Source organism: Vanellus vanellus (genome assembly GCF_965231255.1).
Source record: "Vanellus vanellus genome assembly, chromosome: 1".
NCBI lineage: Eukaryota > Metazoa > Chordata > Aves > Charadriiformes > Charadriidae > Vanellus > Vanellus vanellus.
This window is the reverse complement of record NC_138905.1, coordinates 222,770,076-222,790,444: the sequence shown is the minus strand read 5'-3', so window position 1 is coordinate 222,790,444 and position 20,369 is coordinate 222,770,076. Positions and strand designations below refer to the sequence as shown.

At 70.9% G+C, this 20,369-nt stretch overlaps 3 protein-coding genes across 3 annotated transcripts; 1 reads left to right on the top strand and 2 right to left on the bottom strand.

Annotated features, from left to right (window-relative positions):
* Positions 1 to 780: 780 nt before the first annotated feature.
* Positions 781 to 3,659, bottom strand: CCKBR (cholecystokinin B receptor; the record flags this gene model as incomplete). Its single annotated transcript, XM_082496391.1, has 5 exons — positions 781 to 1,295; positions 1,512 to 1,639; positions 1,772 to 2,036; positions 2,131 to 2,382; positions 3,497 to 3,659. 5 exons carry the CDS (start codon positions 3,657 to 3,659, stop codon positions 781 to 783), a joined length of 1,323 nt encoding a protein of 440 aa, XP_082352517.1.
* Positions 3,660 to 5,298: 1,639 nt separating this feature from the next.
* Positions 5,299 to 10,183, bottom strand: CNGA4 (cyclic nucleotide gated channel subunit alpha 4; the record flags this gene model as incomplete). The annotated part of the gene is made up of 8 exons (XM_082498298.1): positions 5,299 to 5,389; positions 5,873 to 6,203; positions 6,284 to 7,279; positions 7,852 to 7,958; positions 8,059 to 8,169; positions 8,396 to 8,804; positions 9,265 to 9,389; positions 9,867 to 10,183. 8 exons carry the CDS (start codon positions 10,181 to 10,183, stop codon positions 5,299 to 5,301), a joined length of 2,487 nt encoding a protein of 828 aa, XP_082354424.1.
* On the top strand, positions 9,678 to 19,548 carry FHIP1B (FHF complex subunit HOOK interacting protein 1B). Its single transcript, XM_082492111.1, has 13 exons — positions 9,678 to 9,711; positions 10,099 to 10,142; positions 14,058 to 14,307; positions 14,405 to 15,007; positions 15,530 to 15,688; positions 15,761 to 15,847; positions 15,951 to 16,118; positions 16,338 to 16,417; positions 16,616 to 16,785; positions 16,877 to 17,887; positions 17,975 to 18,153; positions 18,240 to 18,402; positions 18,811 to 19,548. The coding sequence occupies exons 3-13, from the start codon at positions 14,170 to 14,172 to the stop codon at positions 19,104 to 19,106; spliced, it is 3,054 nt and encodes a 1,017-aa protein (XP_082348237.1). The 5' UTR covers positions 9,678 to 9,711; positions 10,099 to 10,142; positions 14,058 to 14,169; the 3' UTR covers positions 19,107 to 19,548.
* Positions 19,549 to 20,369: the final 821 nt, after the last annotated feature.

The following is a 20,369-nucleotide window of genomic DNA, read 5'->3' as shown; positions in this document are numbered from 1 at the left end:
TCGGCATGGACATGCACGTGCAGGTGTGTGCATCCACGTGTGTGTGCACGTGCACGTGTCTGTCCCGTCCTGGTGGGCATGGTGCAGGAGAACTCCCCCGGGGAGAGTCGGGACACCGGGTACACCCACTGCCTGGGAACCACCAGCTGCATGGTGCCGTGGCAGTGCCGGTGTTGCCGCGCCATGCTGTGCCAGTGCCATGCTGGTGCGGAGCGCGGTGTGGTGTCCCGGGCAGGACTGTCCCCACTCCCGTCGGCTGCACTGGCCCCTTGCCCGGGGGTCCAGGAATTCCTGCAGTGGAGGGGCCCAGACCCCCTGAGCCCCAAAAGATGTGTGGCGCCCCATCCAGCCCAGCTCTGGCCCCACAGACCCCCGGTGCCAGGTCAGGCCGAGTGTGGTGGGAAGCAGCGCGGCAGGCAGGCGCAGGGAGAGTTTATTGCAGCCGGAGCTGGGGAGTGGCACGGGGAGACCCTGGGCTGGGATGGGGGCACCGCGACCTCCCCGTCCCGTCCTGCCCAGCCCTGAGGGTCCCTGGGGAGCCCCTGCAGCGGGTCCTCGCCCGCAGCCCCGCCAGGGCATGGCAGCGCCTGGAGCTGGGGGGCACCAGGGGTGCCGGGGCTGTGTGGGGGCTGGCGAGACCCCAGGGCGGAGGCGTGGGGGGGTCGTAGGGGTTCCTGTAGGCTGGGGGGTACACTGGGCATGGGGGGTGCAGAGGGAGGGTGCCGGGGTGGGGGGGGACGGGGGGGCGCAGGCAGAGCCCAGGGGGCAGTGTTGGGGGGCTCAGGGGGGTCCGAGGCTGCTGACGGTGGTGTAGCTGAACTTGGAGAGCGAAGCATTTGCATTGGCCACCTCTTCCTCCAGCGGCCGGCGCGGGCAGGCGCGGCGGCAGCCGGCGCAGGTGGTCAGGAAGGCTTTGCGGAAGCGGCGGTTCATGAAGCAGTAGATGAGGGGGTTGGCGCAGGCAGAGGTGTAGGAGAGGAGGTGTATGAAGGAGATGGGTGTCCCCGAGAGCGCTCGCTGGGCTGCCCGCGGGGCGAAGGCGCGCCAAGTGTTGGCAGTGAAGATGGGCAGCCAGCAGAGGAAGAACATGGCCACGATGACCACCAGCATGCGGATGACGCGGCGCTTGGCCACCAGCTTCGCCTCTGAGCTGTTGATGCGCGCCCGGTCCTGCTGTGCCCCCGCTGCACCCAGCGCCCGCAGCTCCAGTGCGCCGCCTGGCCGGGAGAGCTGCAGGTAGCAGCCATCCCCTTCGTCGCAGGCGGGCGCCGGCTCCCTGCTGCCGTTGCGCTGAGCTGTGGGGTGGAGGGGATGCCGTCACGGCCGTGGGACCATGGGGACCCGCGTCGCCCCGAGTGCATCCTCTGCTGGGACGCAGTGTGGTGTCGGGACGGGACATGGCACGGGACCCTGTGCAAGGAGGGGTCCCCAGGGAACCCCCGCAGATGTGGGGACCCAGGTCGGGGGTCGGCCAGCCCCCAGCCCTGCCGCATGCCAGACCAACCCCTCACCTCCAGCCTCCCCCTTGATGTCCAGCTCGAAGCGGATGCCGCGGTAGAGCTCGCGGGAGATGAGCCCATAAGCCACGATCATCACCACGCCCGGGATGAAGAAGAGGATGAGGAGCAGCAGGACATACCTGGAAGATGCGGTGCTCGTCGCTTGGCGGCCCCTCGCCAGCGCGTCCACAGCAGCGAGGCCGGCAGCCAGACCGTGTGCCCCCTCGTGCTGGGGTCCCAGGGGTGGGCAGGGGTCCCGGGGCCGGACTCACCAGGCCTGCCGGACGTGCTCACTGGGCCAGTCATGGGTGCACTGGCTGATGGGCGGGCGGGCGCCGTGGGCGGGCACGGCACGTGTGGTGCTGTAGACAGCGTAAGGCAGCATGAGCAGCGCCGAGAAGAGCCAGGTGCTGGCGATGACCCGGCAGGCGTGCGAGCGCGTCTGCCAGACGCGGGACTGCAGGGGGTTGCAGATGGCACTGTAGCGCTCGATGGCGATGGCCACCAGGCTGAAGGTGGAGACTGACACGGAGACGCCTGCGGGCAGCGAGGGTCAGCGCCCACGGCACGGCGCAGCACCGTGCGGCGCAGCATGGCCCTCCCCTGGCCCCCGCCTGCCGCCCCCGCATACCCATGAGGTAGGCCATGAGCTTGCAGACAGCCTCTCCGAAGACGAAGGTGCCCATGAGGTTGGGAACGAGGGTGAAGGGCATGCAGCAGAGCGCCAGCATCAGGTCGCTGAGCGCCAGGGAGAGCAGGAAGGAGTTGGTGACGGTGCGCAGGCGGCGGTTCAGGAGCAGCACGGCCACGACCAGGGCATTCCCGCAGACGCTCAGAACGAAGATCAGCGTGTACAGCAGGACACGCACTGTCAGGTCCAGGTCTGCGGGCAGCAGGGTCACGGGATGCCACGCCGGCACCCCGGTGGCACCCGGGCACGGGAGGGCAGTGTGGCCGAGGAGATGCCCCCCGGCAGCCCATGGGTACCCTGGCATGAGCATACAGTGTGGCCGAGCGTGGTGTGGGCACTAGGCTCTGGTGGGCTCCAGCCGTGTCCGTAGGCTTGGGCAGCTGGGAGCTGGCCGCCCCGGTTCCCTCCATGTGGCTGCCACTGCGGCGGGAGTGGGGCCGGGATGTGCTGGCTGCCCCTGGCGCTGCTCCCTGGACACGCCACTGGTCGGGCTGCGCTCCAGCACCGGGACACCCCAAGCCAGGCTGGGGCTGGTGTTGGAGCTGTGGTGCCGCCCCATCCTGCGTGTCGCCGGCTGAGCCCTCGGCCATGCCAACAAGACGTGGCTACCTGCGGCCACCCCCGGGCCTCTGCCCTCCCCGTGCAGCGGGATCCCGGTGCCCGAGCCCCGGCACCCCCACCGCGCCGGGACGTGGCCATGGCCGTTCATCACTGGGAGCCGAACAACCTCCAGTGCCGGTGCTGCATCCCGCTGCCCGCGGAGCCTCGGCCGGGCGCGGTGGGGGTCCTTTCCCCCCTCCCCGGGGTCCCCTCCGCCCTCCCGCTGCCCCCGGGCAGCGCCGCGTGTTCCCCCCCGGGCTGAGCCCCGGTCGGACGCCGGGCGCCCCCGCCGTGCTGGAACCGGGAGCGGCGGGCAGCGCCCGTCCCGCCGCGCCGCCAGCCCGGAGCGCGTCTGTGCGGGGCCGGGAGCGGGCACCGGGGGTGGGGAGGGCGGCCGGGGGGGGGCGGGACGGTGCCGGTGCCGGTGCGGCGGGACGGGGCGCACGGCGGGTGCTGTGGGCTGCACCGGGGCCGCAGGGCGGGAGGATCAGGGGAGCGCCGGAGGGCACCGGGCAAGCCGGGGCGCCGGGGGGCACGGCGAGGGGAACCGGCGCTGCCCGGCGGTCCCGGTGCCGGCGCCCGGGGTACGGTCGACACGGCAGGGCGCACCGGGAGGCACCGCGGGACGAGGCGGGGCGGGCGGGCGGGGGGCTCGGGGGGCGCACAGCGGGGTCCCTCCCGTCCGTCCCCCCCTACCCGGTCTCACCTTTGGGCGCCGGGGGCCCGCGGAGGCCCCTGCGGAGGAGGTCGCAGGCGGAGCCGTTCCCGGCGGAGCCGGTGCCGGTGCCGGTGCCGGTGGCGGAGCCGGAGCCGTTCCCGGGGCGGCACAGCAGCTCCTGCAGCGACTCGTTGAGGCGCCGGGGGTCCATGGCGCCGCCGTCAGAGCCCCCCCGCGCCCATCGCGGCGACACCGGCGGCGGCACCGGCGGCGGCACCGGGAGAAGGCGCAGCTCCGCTCCGCTCCGGAGCCGCCGGGAGAGTGAGCGGGGGCGGCGCCCGTCGCGGGGCGGGCCGGGGGCGGGGGGAGCGGGGGGGGAGTCCGCCGGGGGATGCGGCGGGAGCGGGGGACGCGGCGGACGGGGCTGGCGGGGGCGGAGGGCACCGGGCGCAGCGGGAGCGGGGCGGGGGGGGGGCACCGGTCGGCGATCGGAGCCGGCGGGGTTGGGCGGCTCGGGGAGGGTGGGTGCCTCGCGGAGGGCTCGCACGGAGATCGCGGACCGGTCCTGAGCCACCGGCGGCCGTCACCGTGTCCGTTCTCACAGCGTCGGTTCTCTTCGTGTCGGTTCTCACTGTGTCGGCTGTCACTGGGCGGCGGTGGCGGCCCCCGCGGCTGCTCCCTGCGGGCGGCACCGGGACCGGGGGACCCCGGGGATGGGGGACCCCGGGGATGGGGGACCCGAGCTGCCCTCCGGCCCCGCTCCCGGCCCCCGCCCGGTTCCCGCGGCCGCTTTTCCGGCAGCCCCCAGACCCCCCCCGCGTTGCCCCCGCCCCGGCACAGCCCCGTGCCCACCTCTGCCCACCCTCACCCTCACCCTGCCCGGCCCTGCCCCTTCCCCTTCTCCTTGTCCTGTCCCTGTCCCTGTCCCTGTCCCTGTCCTTCCCTGCCCCATCCATGAATGGGCAGACAACTCCAGGCGGGGGATGGAGGGATGGGGAGCAGCCCTGAGGAGGACTTGGGGGTGTTTGCTGATGAGAAGCTCAACATGAGCCGGCAATGTGCGCTGGAGCCCAGCGAGCCCCCAGCATCCCGGGCTGCATCCCCCGCAGCGTGGCCAGCAGGGCGAGGGGGGGACTGTGCCCCTCTGCTGCGCTCTGCTCTGCTCTGCTCTGCTCTGGGGAGACCCCCCCCAGTGCTGCCTCCAGCTCGGGGGCCTCAGCACAGGAGAGACATGGGGCTGGTGGAGCGGGGCCAGAGGGGGCCCTGGAGATGCTGGGAGGGCTGGAGCCCCTCTGCTGGGAGGACAGGCTGGGAGAGGTGGGGGGGTCAGCCTGGAGAAGAGAAGGCTCCGGGGACACCTCCGAGCCCCTTCCAGTGCCTAAAGGGGCTCCAGGAGAGCTGGGGAGGGACTCTGGGTCAGGGAGGGGAGCCGTGGGATGAGGGGGAATGGTTTGACACTGACAGCGGGGAGATTGAGATGATATTGGGAAGAAATTGTTGCCTGTGCGGGTGGTGAGCCCCTGGCGCAGGTTGCCCCAAGAATCTGTGGCTGTCCCATCCCTGGAGGTGTCCAAGGCTAGGTTGGTCAGGGCTTGGAGCAACCTGGGCTGGTGGGAGGTGTCCCTGCCCAGGGCAGGGGGTGGATCGAGGTCGTCTTTAAGATCCCTTCCCACTCAAACCCTTCTATGGTTTGATGACCCCCTCCCCATCCCATCCCATTGCAGGTACAGCGCTGTCCCATCTCACGAACAACTCGTCGTTACTTAGCAACAGCTGTCAGTGTTACGTAGCAACAGTTGTCACGGTCACCCATCGGCTGTTGTCACTGCTGTCCCACCCCCAGGTAACCCTCAGCGCCGGGGGCCTGGACCCCCTGCACCCTGCACCCCCGTGGGACCCTGCACCCCGATGGCACCCTGCGCCCCACTGGGACCCCATGCCCTGGGGGGACCCCGCACCCCACTGGGACCCTGCGCCCCGTGGGGACCCCGTGCCCTGATGGGACCCTGTGCCCTGGGGGGACCCTGCACCTCAGTGGGACCCCATCCTCCAGCAGGACCTTGTCCCTGGGCAGGACCCCGTGGCATTGGGGGACCCTGCACACCACTGGGACCCTGAGCCTTGGGGGGACCCTGTGCCCTGATGGGACCCTGTGCCCTGGGGGGACGCTGTGTCCCACGGGGACGCTGTGTCCCACGGGGACCCTGTGCCCCAATGGGACCCTGAACCCCAGGGGGACCCTGCGTCTCGGTGGGAGCCCATCCTCCAGCAGGACCTCGTCCCTGGGCAGGACCCCGTGGTGTTGTGGGACCCTGTGCCCCACCGGGGCCCTGCGCTGTGGGGGGACCTGGCACCCCGCTGGGACCCTGCGCCCTGGCAGGACCCATTCCCCTGGCAGGCCACCGCTGCCGCCGGAGCCGGCACTCGAGGCGCTCGACACGCAGCGCCAGCTTGAAGGCACTGGACTCCAGCTGGGCCAGCAGCCTGGCCGCCTGCGTCTGCAGCCCCTCCAGGGCTGTCTCCAGCGCCTGCACCCGGCATTCGGCCTCCTCTGCCGCCGCCACCGCCGCCGCCTCGGCGTGCACGTCCAGCTTGCCCATGCGCAGCAGGAGCTGGCGGCCCTTGGCCTCCATCGTGGCCCGGGCGCTGGGGAACTCAGCCAGCACCTCCGCCAGGTCCTCCTTGGAGAGGCAGAAGAGATCAGAGTGGCCGATGCTCATGATGTTGGCCGTGCGCCGGTTCCCAGAGGTGTTCCCTGGGGAGGCGGGGGCAGCGGTGAGGCCAGCATGGGGGGTGACCCGTTGGGGGCTGCAGTGGGGTGGGGTGGGGGCTCACCTCTGATGTTGATGAGGCTGATCTCCCCAAAGTAGAGCCCCTCTCCCAGGATGGCGAGCTGCGTGATGCCGTCCTCCGCCACCACGGCCAGCCGCCCCTCGCGCACGAAGTACATCTCGCGCCCCACGTCGCCCCGGCGGCAGACGAACTCACCGGGGCTGAAGACCTGAGGCTGCAGGCGCAGCACCAGCTCCCGCAGCACACCGCACTCCCAGCTCTGGAAGAGGCCGACACGGCGCAGGGCCGGGAGGTGGACACTGGCCGCCACCTCTGCCCGCAGCCCCCGCGGCAGGTGCCGCAGGACTGACTGCTCTGCCGGCAGCTTCCGCTGTGCCCGCAGGTGCTGGTGCCAGTGGGCCACCCGCCGCGCCAGCCGCCCCCCTGCGCCCTGTAGCCGCAGGTAGCGCTGCACTGGCTCGGGGTTGGGGTAGAAGGCGGCATCGGCTGCGTTCATGTTGGAGATGACGGAGCCGATGCTGCCCGTGATGGTGGCGAAGCCCATCACAGCCAGCAGGAAGCCGGCCGTGACGAAGAGGAACTCCTCCTCGCGCTGGGGCTCTGGCGTGTCGCCCACGGTGGCGAGGACCAGGGTGGAGAAGTAGAAGCTATGGAGGTACTGCCGCAGCGGGCGGGCGAAGCCGGGGCGGCTGGCGTTGGGGCAGACCCAGGCGTCGGTGCCCAGCCCCAGCCGCGCCGAGAGGGCGAAATAGAGGCAGCCGTACCAGTGGATGGTGATGAAGACGTAGAGCATCAGCTTGGCGACACGGAAGGCGTTGGGGTGTGCCGTGCGTGTCTCCTGGCGGTCGAAGGCCTCGAAGAGACGCGGCACCCGCAGGCAGCGGTTGGCACGCACCGCCGGCACCCCCAGCCCCAGGCGCAGGTAGAGCAGGTCGGTGGGCAGCACCGCCACCACATCCCAGGGGAAGGACAAGGAGCGCAGGTAGCGCCGCTGGATCTGGCCGCGGTCCCGCACTAGGATGCCGTCCTGCCGGAAAGCTGCAGGCGGTGGGTCGGGGCTCAGCCCCGCACCGGGGGGAGCCACTGGTAGAGGGGGAGTGCTGCGCCCGGGAGGGACGATGTGGGGATGGGGACAAGGGATAGGGAGTCTCAACCGGGGCTCCTTGGTGGGGGGCACGCTGGCATGGGGGGGGTCCCAGCGAGAGAGGGGGCGGAGGTGAGGGATGGCAGGTGTGGGGTCCCCTCCGCCGTGCCGGGAAGAGGTTGGTGGTGGACCGCTGTGCAGGATGGGGTGCGGGGGGGCGTCCGTGATTCTCCTGGAAGGGAGCCAGGATGGGTGTCCCTTGGGCTGGGGGTCCCCTCTGCTGCCCGTAGGGCTGAGGGGCTCGGGGGGGTGCCAGGCGGGGTGTGTGGTGTGTGGGGGTGCATGTGTGTGTGTGTGCACCCAAGGTCTGCTGTGCGGTTGTGTGCATGTTGTGCACGTGCCCCTCCGTGCATGTGGACATGGGCATGCACACGCGTGTGCACGCGGTGCATGGCTGTTTGCACGTAGCCGTGAGTGCACACATGGCTGGGGAGTGTCAGGGGCATGCCGGCACGCGGGCACTGACCGGTGTGGAGGCGCACAGCGATGTCCATCAGGTAGAGCGCGTCGCTGATGGCGTCCAGGCTCAGCCACAGTGCCGCGTGCTGCTCCTGCAGTGCTGGGAAGCACGACCTGGCAGCGTGGGTGGTGTCACCGGGGCCAGGACAATACCAATGGCCACCAGGACGCCCTGCACCCCCACCCCGGCCCCCGCTCTGCGCCCCCCCGGCACCTGCAGACGAGGAGGATCCAGTTGTAGAGGATGGGCAGCACCATGATGCTGATCCACCAGTAGTACCAGTCTCCGGAGGGGTCCAGGGTCCAGCTCCAGGGGGTGGCGGCACTGCCAGGGGCAGCAGAGGGGCCTCAGGGATGGCTGTGCCCGCCCCCCCCACAGCCCCGCCAGCCCCACACCGTGGCCCTGCTGCCGGCGGCTCCTTGGCTCAGCTGGACTCCCGCCGCGGCACAGGGTGCTCTGAGCCCGCAGCCCCCACCCCCCACAGCACCGTGGGGTCCCCACCACATGCTCCCACCCCGGGCCCTGCGGCAGGCTGCCACGCCACGCTCACCCCCAGGCATGTCCGGTGCTGGTGCCGGTGCCAGGCTCGGTCGCGGCGATGAGCCCGGTGGTGATGCATGGCTGCGGCCGCACCCAGCGGCGGGACAGCAGGGAGCCGAGGCTGTGCATTGTGTGCCACCAGCACGGGTGAGGGTCCCACGTCCCCTCCCCGGCACCCTGTGGGTGCTGCAGCCCAACCACCACACTGAGCACGGTCCCTCGGCGGGACTCGGCCACGTGGCTCTGCCAGCACCGGGTGCATCCTGGCAACACAGGGCTCCCCGGGGCGCACACCGGCCCCCCGGGATGGCAGGCCTGCAGGCGGCCACGCTGGGCACGCTGGGGCGGCAGAGCCACCACCTGGCTCTGCCGGGGGCCGTGGCTGACCGGAGCGGTGATGTGCTGCGGGAGCCCCTGGGCTGAGGGTGGGTGCAGATGGGCAGAGCCAGCCCCCGACTATGCTGCGGGTGGGGGGCACGGGTGGCCCCTCTGAGACAACCGGGGCTGGGGGTGCTGCGGCTGCGCAGTGGCAGGGCCAGATGGGCACAGGGACTTGGTGCCAGCGCCGGGACGGTGCGTGCTGGGGGACCTCGGATCACCCGTGGGGGTGGCACTGGGAGAACCGCCCCGGGTCTGGGGACCGGGACACCCCGCGGCGTGCCGGGGATGGTGCCGGTGACGGCTGGGCCTGGTGTGCGGCACAGCGGGGTCACCGCACACCGTGACCAGGGCGGTGCCGGGACTGTGCCCGGTTCTTAGCATGGGGGCAGAGCCCCGGGACTCCCTCAGTGCTGATACCCAAAGACCCCTGCCTGGGCGGGCCGGTGCCGGGCAGTGCCCTCCGCACGGTGTGGTGGCAGCTCCCGGTAACTGCCGTACCAGAGCACTGCCCGGTGCGGGGGTCCCCGGTGCGGATGGTGCCCGGTGCAGGGTGGTGCTGGGTGTAGGGGGATCCCCGGTGTGGGCGATGCTCGGTGTAGGAGGTGCCCGGTATAGGGCGGTCCCTGGTGCGGGCGGTGCCCGGTGTAGGGGGTTCCCCGTTTCGGGGTTCCCCGGTTCCCGTGCGGCCGAGCCGCCCCCGCGCCCCCCGCCCCGCCCCGCCCCCTCGGCACCCCAGGCCCCACCCCGGGCGCGGCGCAGCCAATGAGCGCTCGGATCGCGCGGCCCCCGCCGAGCCGCGGCACGGCGGACCCCGCCCACCGAGGCGGGCGGGGCGGGGCCTCAGGCGCGGCGGGCGGGGCCGGGGGCGGGGCCTGCGCGGCCGGTGCGTCGGGCGGCGGCGGGAAGATGGCGGCGGGAGCGCGGGGCCCGCAGCGGGGGCGGCCGGTGAGCGGCGGGGGCGGAGCGGGGGGGGCGGACACCGGGAGCGGGGGGGGCACCGGGAGCGGCGGGGGCAGCGCCGGGCGGGGCGGGGCTGCACCGGGTGCCCTCCCGCCGGCTGCAGCGGGGCCGCCGCCTGCCCTTGGCCGTGCGGGGCCCACCGGTCCCGGCGTGTCCCCGTGCGGCGGGGGGCGGCCGTGCCGGGCCGGGCCCGGGCCGGTCCCCGGGGGTGCCCCGGTCTCGGGGGTGCGTGGGCGGCGCGAGGCGGGGCGTGCCTGGGCCGGGCCCTCGGTGCGGGGCGGCTGTGGGCGCCGGTGGGTGCGGGGGGGGCCTGTGCCGGCCCTGGGGGGCCGGTCTCGGTCCCCGCGTCCGACGCCTCCTCTCTCTCTGCAGGTGCGGCCCTGACGGGACGGGACCCGCCGCGACCTTGACCCCAGGTAGGCGGCTGTGCCTCGGGCGGGGGCCGGGCCCTCCCCATGCCGCCGTGACCCCTGCCCGGGGGGGGTCGGGCCCGGGCCCGGGCCCGGCGGTGGGTGCCCCCAGGGTGCCGTGTCACCGGGCATCCCGGCTCGGTGGGGCTCTGTGCTGGAGGGGCTGCGGGTCCCGCCGTGGCTGGCCAGACTCGCCATCCCACCCATGCTCCCCGGTGCTGGTCGCACCGGTCCCCCGGCTCCCGGGCGCTGCAGTCACCAGCCCCCGCACCAGGACAGTGGTTTGGGTGCGATGCCGCGGCACCAGCCCACCGCTGGTCTGGTGTCTCAGGTGCCTTTGGCCTTGCCGGGAGCACCACTACCATTCCCCTGCACTGTGCTCCCACCTCCCGGGGTGCAGCGGAGGGGTCGGTGCCCACTGGGCACAGAGATGGACTGAAACACTTCCACTGTAGCAGCTGCCGCCCCTCTGCCCTCTCCCTGCCGCCACTGCCGGGACTCTCGGGGAACCCCTTGTCCCTGTGCTGGACGTTGTCCCCATCCCCACGGTGTCGGAGGCAGCCAGGCCCCAGCAGCGGGCTCTGTGCTGGCAGCTCCCTGGTGTGCAGCCCTCAGCACAGGCAGGGCGCTCTGCTCGGCCCCTGGTGCTTGGGTCGGGGGTTGAGGCAGGCGGCCACACCCTCGGCATCCCTGCCCTCACTGTGGTGGCACCCTGGCTGCCTCCCTGTGTCCCCTGCCACCAGACACCCGCTGCCCGTTGGGAGGGGGCTCTCCTGCAGCCGGGACACCTCACTGCACACCGTCCCGGGAGACTGGTGCTGGTGGGTGAGGGACGGGTTCCCGGAACATGCGTGGGCTTGGTGGCACCGTACTGTGCTCCGGTAGCTTTCAGCTGGCAGCCAGGTCCCCTCTGCGTGCAGCAGGAGCTGCCGTGGTCGGGAGCCAAGGCCGGGGTGAGGAGGGAGCTGGTGCGGGATGGAACTGGCAAGTCCCGGCTTTTGGGGCTGTCGCGTGGCAGGAGCCGGTGTCCCCCCAGCACAGCTCTGCCGCATGGTGGACAGGTCCCCTGCCAGCCCGGCTGTGGGGCTGCCTGCCCTCGTGTCTGCTGCACTGCTGGGGGTGTCCCCTGCTCTCTGATGCCCTGCGGGTGCCGCTGGCCGTGGCCTTCGTGTCCTGGCCTCAGTGAGCACTTTGCTCTGGTCCCCCACCCCGCCTCACCAGCTCATGCGGTGACACCATGCCGGGCAGCCTGGCCGCAGCCTGGCGTGGGGCGTGAGCTGCGGTGCTGGTACGTTGGGTGCTGCCCCTGCACAGGGCTCACCGCAGCATGCCGGCCCCCAGCGAGGTCTAACTTTAGCAACCACAGTCAGACCTCACCCGTGCTGGAACGGGACGCCGGTCGTGCCATGGTATAAATACACCCGAGCTGCAGGAGGGGCCTCTGCCTGCCTCCTCTGTGGCACCATTTCATCCCCCTCGTTAATGTGCTTTGAGAAAGCACTGGTGCTGGGGCGCTGCCTGTGTCGGCTTTCAGCTATGCCTGCTCCAGCCCGGCCGCTGGCCACTTCCCCCTTTCTGCCTCCTGCGGTTTGGGTTTTCTTTAATGGCTGCTTTTATTTCCCTCCTGCCCTGGGAGCTCCTTGGCCCACCTTCTCCTGGTGACGTGCCGGGTACCGGCTTCTTGCCGGGCCCTGGTGTGCATGTGCTGCCAGTGGTGACGGGCTGTGCTGTGGTGCGGTGCAGGGCTGCTCCCGGCCGTGTCCCCTGTGCCGGGCTGCTGTCCCTGGGGAGGACTCTGCGCCTGCCCCGCTGCCCCTGGCACACTCCGGCATGCCTGCCGCACTTGGCACGTGTGGCACCCGGTCCCGCTCCGGCTGTCCCCGCGGCATGTGCTGCCCAGGGAGGTTATTTCTGGCGGGGGCTGATGGTGCGGGGGCTGCAAGCACCGGCTCTGCGCTGTGGCTCTTTCCACGCACTGCTGAGGGGGTTGTCAGGCTCCCGCAGGGGTGCCACGCTCCAGCACCGACTGGCGCTGTGGGGCTGCAATGGCTTCTCTGGGGCCAGACCCCCCCCAGGCTCCCCCAGGACCTGGCAGTGGGAGCAGGCAGCCCGGCTTAGTCCCGTGCCGCGGTGGGCCCGAGCAGTGCTGGGGCGTGGGGCCCTATAAATATCCCACTGCTCCCCGGCAGTGGTGTCGTGCCGCACTGTCTGTGGGTGCGCTGTCAGTGCCACAGCTGCCAGGCTGGGCTTTTCCCCACCAGTTTTTAAAGGCCGATGCTGCCGGTGTTCACCATCCCTGGGTGGCAGTGGCATTGGGGCCTGTGGGAGCCCCGTCCTGCGCGCTGCCCTGGTGTGGTCGGTGCCACTTGCAGCATTGCCTCGTGCCGCAGTGCCTGTCGGCCCTTGTGCTGGGCGAGCTCATGTTTGTGACACGGAGGATTTTGCTTTGGGCTGGGCTGGGGGGACAGGGGGTGCGGGTGTCGGTGTCAGTGTTGGTGCGTCCCCACCGCAGGGCTGCCGGTGGCTCCAGCTGGGGACGGGGGATCCCAGCTCTGAGGGACAGGGACAGCCCCGCGTGGGTTCTGGGGGTGTCTGCTGCTCCCCATCACTGCCACGGCAGCCAGGCGCTGGTGCAGTTGTTGGGGGCCCCATGCCCCCCAGGCTGGCTGTTGCCAGGCCGTCGTCCCACCAGCCGTGGGGGTGGGTGGCTGTCCCGATTGGGTGCTGGGTGCTCCCGGCACACCGGGGCTGAGCCGTCTGCTGGGTTCAAAGTGCGTAGCTGGGTGTGGAAGCAGGGCCAGCAGCCAGAGTCTTCCCGGCCCGTGCCGACCCGGCATGCTCGCCCTTCCTCTTCCTCGGCTCAGCTCCCAGCTCTCCGGAGCTCCTTCCTCCTGCTGGGCCTGGTGTCAGCCTCCCCGGCAGCCGGCACCTTCCGTGTCGTCGTCGTTTTGGGGCTGCCGTGGGTCTGGCAGCACCTCCTGGGGCAAAGCTGCCAGGCACGATGCTGCTACTGGCTCTGCGTGGCACTGTGGCCAGGCTCGGTGACGTGGCTGCTCTGCTGTGACCCATCCCGTCCTGCTGCCCTGTGGGGAGGGACCCGGGGAGCTGTGCCCAGTGTGGGGCTGTGGGACGGTGTCAGCACCGACTTTGCCTCCGCGTGCTCCGCGCCTCCTCCAGCCTGGCTGCCTGGCTCGCTGCGGTGCTCCCTGACCTGCTCAGTAGTGCTGGGCCACGGCTGTGTGGCTGCACTGGCCTCTGCTCCGATGCCTGGGGCTGGCACCGTGCTGGCTGTGTGCCATCCCGACACTGATCAGCCCTCGAGGGCTCACTCCTCCCGTGGTGACCTGCCCTGCCCTGCTGGTGGCTGTGGCTGAGCCGGCAGTGCCAGCATGGTGGTCGCTGCCCATCCCTGCGAGGGGTATCCCCGAGCCACTCCACTCCTGTGCTCTCCACCTGCGTGTCCTGTGGCCATTGTGGCAGCTCTGGCTCCGGGATGGTGTGGCAGCACCGCGGCACTGCCCTCCCAGGCACCGCAGGGCACTGGCTGGCCTGGTCCCGGCCGGGTCCGTTCCCCACTGCTGCTCTGGCAGGAGCGCGGCCATGCCGCCTGGCTGGGACAAATGCGACGGTGCAGCAGCATCGCTGCCTGCCACAGTGCCATCCTGGCACCTCTGGGCACCGGGTCCGCCTTGCTGGGGGTGTTGGTGGTGGGGGGCGATGCAGGGGGTCGGGCAGGATGGGGCTGGCGCCTTTGCTGTGGGGGTGTCAAGGGGCATCCAAAACCGTGCCATGCATCCCAGCCGCGTGGTTGATGCTCTGCTGGACCCAGCTGCCCTCCCCCACCCCATCCCATCCCCTGGGCACGGGGGTACCGGCTGCCCCCTGCCACCATGTAGGCTCTGAGCCGCCGCTCTCCCTCAGCCCAGCCCGGGTCGGCAGCAGGATGGAGAGGGGGACCCGGCAGCGCTGCCAGGCAGCACTGGGATCCGGCGGGGCGCCCCGCCGCTGCCCGTGACCGTCCCCGGCCGTGCCGATGGAGAGGATGAGCTGGCTGAGCAAGCTGAACCCGCGGGCGGCTGGGCAGCGTGCCCCCCGCAGCGCCAGCCTGCAGAGCCCCGTCACTGCCGACCCCGAGACCTGCCTCATGGTCTTCAAGAACCACTGGTCCCAGGTGAGCTGCAGTGTGGGGGGCTGGCGGTGGGGCTGACAATGGGGACCCTCCCTGCGCCATGCCCGGCACTCAGTGCTGCCGCCATGTTCCCCGGCAGGTCCTGCGCATCCTGGAGCGGCGCGGCTGCAAACCAGCCCCCGATGACCTCAGCGCCGTCCGCAACAATACCTACCAGATGCTGAACCTGCTGGCGGAGGACCGGCCGCGGGGGGAGGCGGCACGGGGGCCCATCCTGGACTTCGTGGCCTCCGAGAACCTTCTGGAGCGGCTGCTGTGCTGGCACCTGCAGGGTGACTTCACCGAGGAGCGCAAGGTGGAGCAGCTGAAGCTCTATGAGATGCTCATCAGCCAGGCCCGGCAGCCCCTGCTGCGGCACAAGCCGGTGCTGACGCCGCTGCTGCGGCTGCTCAGCCTCTGCGCCGAGCCCACCTCCGCCCCGCTGGAGAACAGCCTCGTCCTGCTCCTCAACCAGCTCTGCGTCTCCGTGGCCAAGGAGCCCTCCATCCTGGAGCTCTTCTTCCACAGCCACACAGACCAGGGCCCCGCCAACCTCATCATCTTCTCCCTCCTCATCCCCTTCATCCACCACGAGGGTGTCCTGGGGCAGCAGGCCAGGGACGCGCTGCTGCTCATCATGGCCATGTCTGCCAGCAACCATGCCGTGGCCAAGTCCATCACCGACAACTCCTACTTCTGCCCGGTATGGCTTGGGGTGGCTGGGCTGACCCAGTGTGGTCCCTGGAGGGGTGCTGGTGGCCGGGAGCATCGGTGCCGGCACAGGGACGGGTTTGGCTGTTGGGGCAGGAGCCACGGCTGTCCCTGGAGGAAGGGAGGGGTTGGAGGTGGGCTGGGGACAAGGATGGGTGCCCTGGGGACAGCGAGGGATGTAGGGCGCAGCAAAGCCCCTCTCTGAACTGGGATGGAGGAGGGTGGGTTTCCCCATGGGGCTGGTGCGTGGAGGATGGTTGGGTCCGGTGGCACAAGAGCCGGAGCCTGCGGGAGGACGGGGCTGGCAGGGCTGATGCTGGGGCTCCATGGCGCGTGCTGTGGCATGTGCACCAGCTTTGCTCCCACTGCCGCCCTCCCGGCTCCGGTAAAGCGCAGCACCAGTGCCACGTCCCGGCTGAGCAGGGCACTGCGGCGGCTGTCGCAGCAGCGTGTCTTCCTGGCACATTCCTGGCAGCACGGGGGGAGCTGAGTGCCTGTGTCCCCCTCCCCCCAGGTCCTGGCCACGGGTCTGAGCGCTCTCTACTCCTCTCTGCCCCGCAAGATCGAGGTGCGGGGGGACGACTGGCACTTCCTGCGCCGCGAGGACTGGATTGGCGTCTCCTCCCTTGTCCTCTTCATGAACTCGCTGGAATTCTGCAACGCCGTCATCCAGGTAGGGCCGGGGGGGACACCGCCTGCCCTGCGCGGGGCCAGCCGTGGCCCTGACCCCTTCTCCGCTCTGCAGGTCGCCCACCCCCTGGTGCAGAAGCAGCTGGTGGACTACGTCCACAACGGGTTCCTGGTGCCCGTCATGGGGCCGGCACTGCACAAGGTGAGGGTGGGTCTCCTGCCTGCGCCTCTGCCCATGGGGCCGAGCGGGGGTCTCGTGGCTGCCCCCATGGACCAGCCCCACGCTGAGCTGCTGCCGCCCGCAGACCTCCATCGAGGAGATGATCGCCAGCACAGCCTACCTGGACCTGTTCCTGCGCAGTGTCAGCGAGACGGCGCTGCTGAAAACCTTCCTGCGCTTTGTCCTGCTGCACCGCCACGACAATAGCACCATCCTCGACACCCTGGTGGGGCGTATCAACAGCAACTCACGGGTGAGAGGTGCCCCGCTGTCCCCTGAGCTCCTGCCCTGCTGTGGGGCTGCCCTCCTGCCCCACTGCTGCCCCACAGAGCTGCCCAGCCATGGCACTGCTCTCCTGCCCCACTTCAGCCCTCTGTTGCTGCCCTCCTGCCCTACTGCTGCCCCATGGGACTGCCCCATGGCACTGCCCTCCTGCCCCATGGCTGCCCCCTCACCTCCAACCTGTCCCCAGCTCTGCATGGTGTCCCTGAGCCTCTTCCGGACGCTGCTCAGCCTCAATTGCGAGGATGTCATGCTCCAGCTGGTGCTCAGGTAACTGGCACGGTGCCGCTGGTGCGGGGGGGCCGACCTGGGCTGCCCCCGCTCCAGGGAGGCTCCTCCAGGACGTGTCCCACAGTGTCACACCACGTGGGGCAGCCGGATCATCTGCCCCGCTGCTGAGGGGTCTAGCGAGGCATCCCCGTCCCCGTTGTGCGTCCCCCCCTGCCTGCAGCCCCCGTGCCCCCCCAGGTACCTGCTGCCCTGCAGCCACGTCATGCTGAGCCAGAAGCGTGCCGTCAGGGACCTGGACATCTATGGCAAGACGGCCGCCAAGTTCCTCTCCCTCATCCCGCGGTGCTGCCGTCCCGAGAGCCTGCTGCCACCCGACCGGGAGGAGGAACACGCCACCTGGTCCAAGGGTATAGTGCCGGGGGCTCCGCCGCCCTTGCTGTGTGGCTGCCGCCTCCATCGCAGCCCCACGCTGAGCCCGCTCTGTGCCATTGCCCGCAGGTCATGGCAGCCCCAACGTGGACACCTCATCGGTGGTGACGGTGCCGAAGCCCTCCACTCCCTCCCGCCTCTCCTTCTTCATGCGGCAGCAGAGTGCAGCACCCCCCGAGGCGGCCAGCCCCACACCGCGCTCACCCGGCACGCCGTCCGGCAGCCCCTGCCACCGTGTCGGCCGGTGGGAGGAGGTGTCGGAGCTGGACCGGAATTACCTGGAGTACCTGCGGGACGCGCGGCGCAGCATCGACCGCTGCGCCTGGGCCTGCCGCGTCTGGTCGGCACCCTATGATGGCGAGGAGCCCAGTGCCGACGGCGGCCCCCCGCTTGCCCCTGATGCCCCACGGCCCCCAGGACCCCCCACCCCGCGGACTAAAAAGCGGGGGCTGCCGGAGGAGGGGGTGAGGGAGGGGCAGGGGGGCCCCCCCGGCAGCGGGTGTGGTGAGCCTAGCGCAGGGGGTTCCGGCCCTGAGACCCGGGACTCGGGGACACTGGTGAACGGGGCGCATGGGCCGGCAGAGCCGGGGCGGCCAGAGGGGGACGTGGCAGTGAAGAAGGTGCGCCGGAGCCCCCATGGTGAGGGCAATGGTGCGGAGAGCCCCCCTGAGCGGGAGCACCGGCCAGTGCTGGCGCAGAACGGTGCTGCGGCCCCCCGGCCACAGCCCCCAGGCTGGGAGCCGCTGCCCTCAGTGGACTCTCTGATTGAGGAGCTGCTGGCCCGGGCGCCAGCCGAGCCCAACGGCGCCGGCGTCACCATTGAGGCCTTCACCGAGGAGCTGCGGGAGATTGAGGCCGAGATGAAGAATGGCGGTGGTGGTGGGGCCCCGCCAGCCCCCCCGGAGCCCTCCGAGCCGCCCCTGTCCCGTGAGGAAGAGGAGGCCTTCGCCAGCTTCGCTGCCCTGCCTGAGGGGGGGGATGCCACGGGACGGGCGCTGCCACGGCTGCCAGACCCCCTGTCCCAGCTGGTGGCCAGCCCACCGCGGGCGGTGGGACCCCCACCCAGCCAACCCTTCACAGGTGGGGCCGTGGGGACGGTGCCATGGTGGGGATGGTGCCAGCTGCCCCCGACCTGGCCCGACATGCATGTGTCCCCCCTCCCTACAGGCCCCTTTGTCTCAGTGCTCTTTGGGAAGCTGGAGAACATGCTGCACAACTCGCTCTACGTCAACTTTCTCCTGACGGGGCTGGTGGCCCAGCTGGCCTGCTACCCCCAGCCCCTGCTCCGCTCCTTCCTTCTCAACACCAACATGGTCTTCCAGCCCAGTGTCAAGTCCCTGCTGCAGGTACCCCCCTGGACCCTCCGACCCCTGGGACCCCCAGTGCTGAGGGGTGTGTGTGTCTTCCTTCATGGCCATCCTTCTCCCCTCAGGTCCTGGGCTCGGTGAAGAACAAGATAGAAAGCTTCGCCGCCAGCCAGGAGGACTTCCCAGCTCTGCTCTTCAAAGCCAAGAAGTACCTGATCGCCCGCGGGAAGCTGGACTGGTCGGACACGCCGAGCGCGGTGCCCTCACTGCGCCGCGCTGAGACCCTGGGTGAGAGGGGGCACTGGGGGTGCATTGCGCAGGGGGGTCAGGTGTTGGGCAGAGGGCTGGGGATGGTATGTTGTGCTGCAGTGAGGGTGGGGGGCTGCACCTTCCATTGCATGGGGGGGGTTGGGGATGGTATGGGGGTTCTGGGGGCTGCACGTTGCATGGCGTGGAGGGGCTGGGGGTGGTATGGGGGCCCTGGGGGCTGCATGTTGCATTGGATGGAGGGTGGGGGGGCTACACATTGAGTGTGTAGAGGGCTGGGGGTGGTATGTGGGGTCTGGGAGCTGCACATGGCAAGACATGGGGGGGCTGGGGGTGCTATGGGGGGTCCGGGGGTGTTGCACAGAGCGGTGGGGGCTGCCTGTCCCCCTGCCCCATCCCGCGGGCGCAGGCCTGACCCAGTGCCCGCAGTGAAGAGCCGCAAGCCGTCCATTGGAGAGCTGATCCTGCGGCACGCCAACAGCCCGACGCGGGCGCGCCAGGCGGCGCAGCTCGCCTTCCAGCACGTGCGGGACGGGCCGGTGCTGCAGGCGCTGGCGGGGGCCGCCATCTTCCGTGGCTCGGCCGAGCGGCAGAGTGAGGCGCTGCGTGTCAAGAACGCCGTCTACTGCGCCGTCATCTTCAGCGAGTTCCTGAAGGAGCTGGCCGCCATCGCCCAGGCCCACGCCGTCACCTCCCCCTTTCTGACAGAGCCCCCCGAGGAGTGACCCCCCCACCCCTGGCCGGCGCCTTTTTAAACACCCCCAGGACACGGACCTTTTTAATTTATTGGGGACGAATGTTTGGCTGAGAACTTGCTGCAATATGTACAGGAGTGACCGGCGGCCCACTGCCCCTGTGGCTCAAGGGGGGGAGGGGGCGGGGCGGCAGGGCAGGACCCTGGGCGGCCCCAGGGGTATCAGCGGGGTGGTAGGGGTGTGGGGTGGGCTGGCTCTGCCCCCCCTTTGCCCCCCCCCCCCCCCCCCCGGGGTGCGGGGGGGGTCCCGGCCCTGCTGCCGGCCCTCGCCCACCCAGCCGCTCTCTATGCAACACCCACCACCCATGCTGTGGGGCCCCGGGGGTGTGGGGCTGGGGGGGCTGGGGCAGTGCATGGGGGGGGTGCTGCGTGTGTCTGTGCTGTGTAAAAGCCCTTCTGTAATAAAGGGTCTGGTCGAGGGCATCGCTGACTGCTGCTGGGGCGGAAGGGGGCTGGGCTGGACGTTGGGGTCTGTCATCTCCCCCCGGTGTGGCCCATTCCCTGAGGTGCAGACAGCATCATGCAGGTATGGTGCTGCCACAGCTGTGGTGGGGTGCCCAGCGCTGCATGGGCTGGGGGCCAGACACCGGGCCGGGGAGGTGCGGGAGTGTGGCAGCCCCAGGAGGGGCTGAGGGGTCCCAGGGGCAGTGGGGGGGCTGGTGGGGTTGTGGGGTCATGGGGAGCATGTGGGGGGGTCAGGGGTGCAGCTGAGCAGTGCAGGGGGTGCAAGGGGGGACATAAGGATGGTGGGAGGTGATGTGGGTGTGGGGAGCGCACAAAGGTGCGGGATGCACCTTGCAGAGGGGTACAAGCGAGTGCAGGGAGGGTCCAAGGGGGTGACGCAGGTTGTGGGGGGCAGGATGGGGCTGCACCGGGCTCTCATGGCTGAATTGCACGCCATGGGCAGCCCGTGGACACAGGTGGTTGCGTCCCTGCCGTCCCCTGTCCTACTTGGCCTGGGGTCTGCCATGAGCCCACCCCATGGCACTGCCCCTTGGCCACCGGCCCCACACATATCTATGGGGGGGGCACAGGGTTGTCAGCCGCAGAAAAGGCTCCCGGGGAACTGGGCAGTCTCCAGGGGAGGCTCGGGGGGGGGTCGGTGGGATCCCCAGGCAGCAGTGCGGGTGCCAGACCCTGTGCTGCCCGCTGCTGCTGCCGGGCTGGGGGCACCCACGGGACCTGTTGGGGCAATTAAAATGCTGCCAACGACCCCGACGGGCTATGACTCCAG

Excerpts from the sequence above, each read along its gene's own strand:
- FHIP1B (XM_082492111.1), top strand. The coding sequence starts at position 14,170 with ATGGAGAGGATGAGCTGGCTGAGCAAGCTGAACCCGCGGGCGGCTGGG. Across the intron at positions 15,848-15,950 it reads TGGGGCCGGCACTGCACAAG|ACCTCCATCGAGGAGATGAT; the intron begins GTGAGGGTGGGT and ends TGCCGCCCGCAG. Across the intron at positions 16,418-16,615 it reads ATGCTCCAGCTGGTGCTCAG|GTACCTGCTGCCCTGCAGCC; the intron begins GTAACTGGCACG and ends GTGCCCCCCCAG.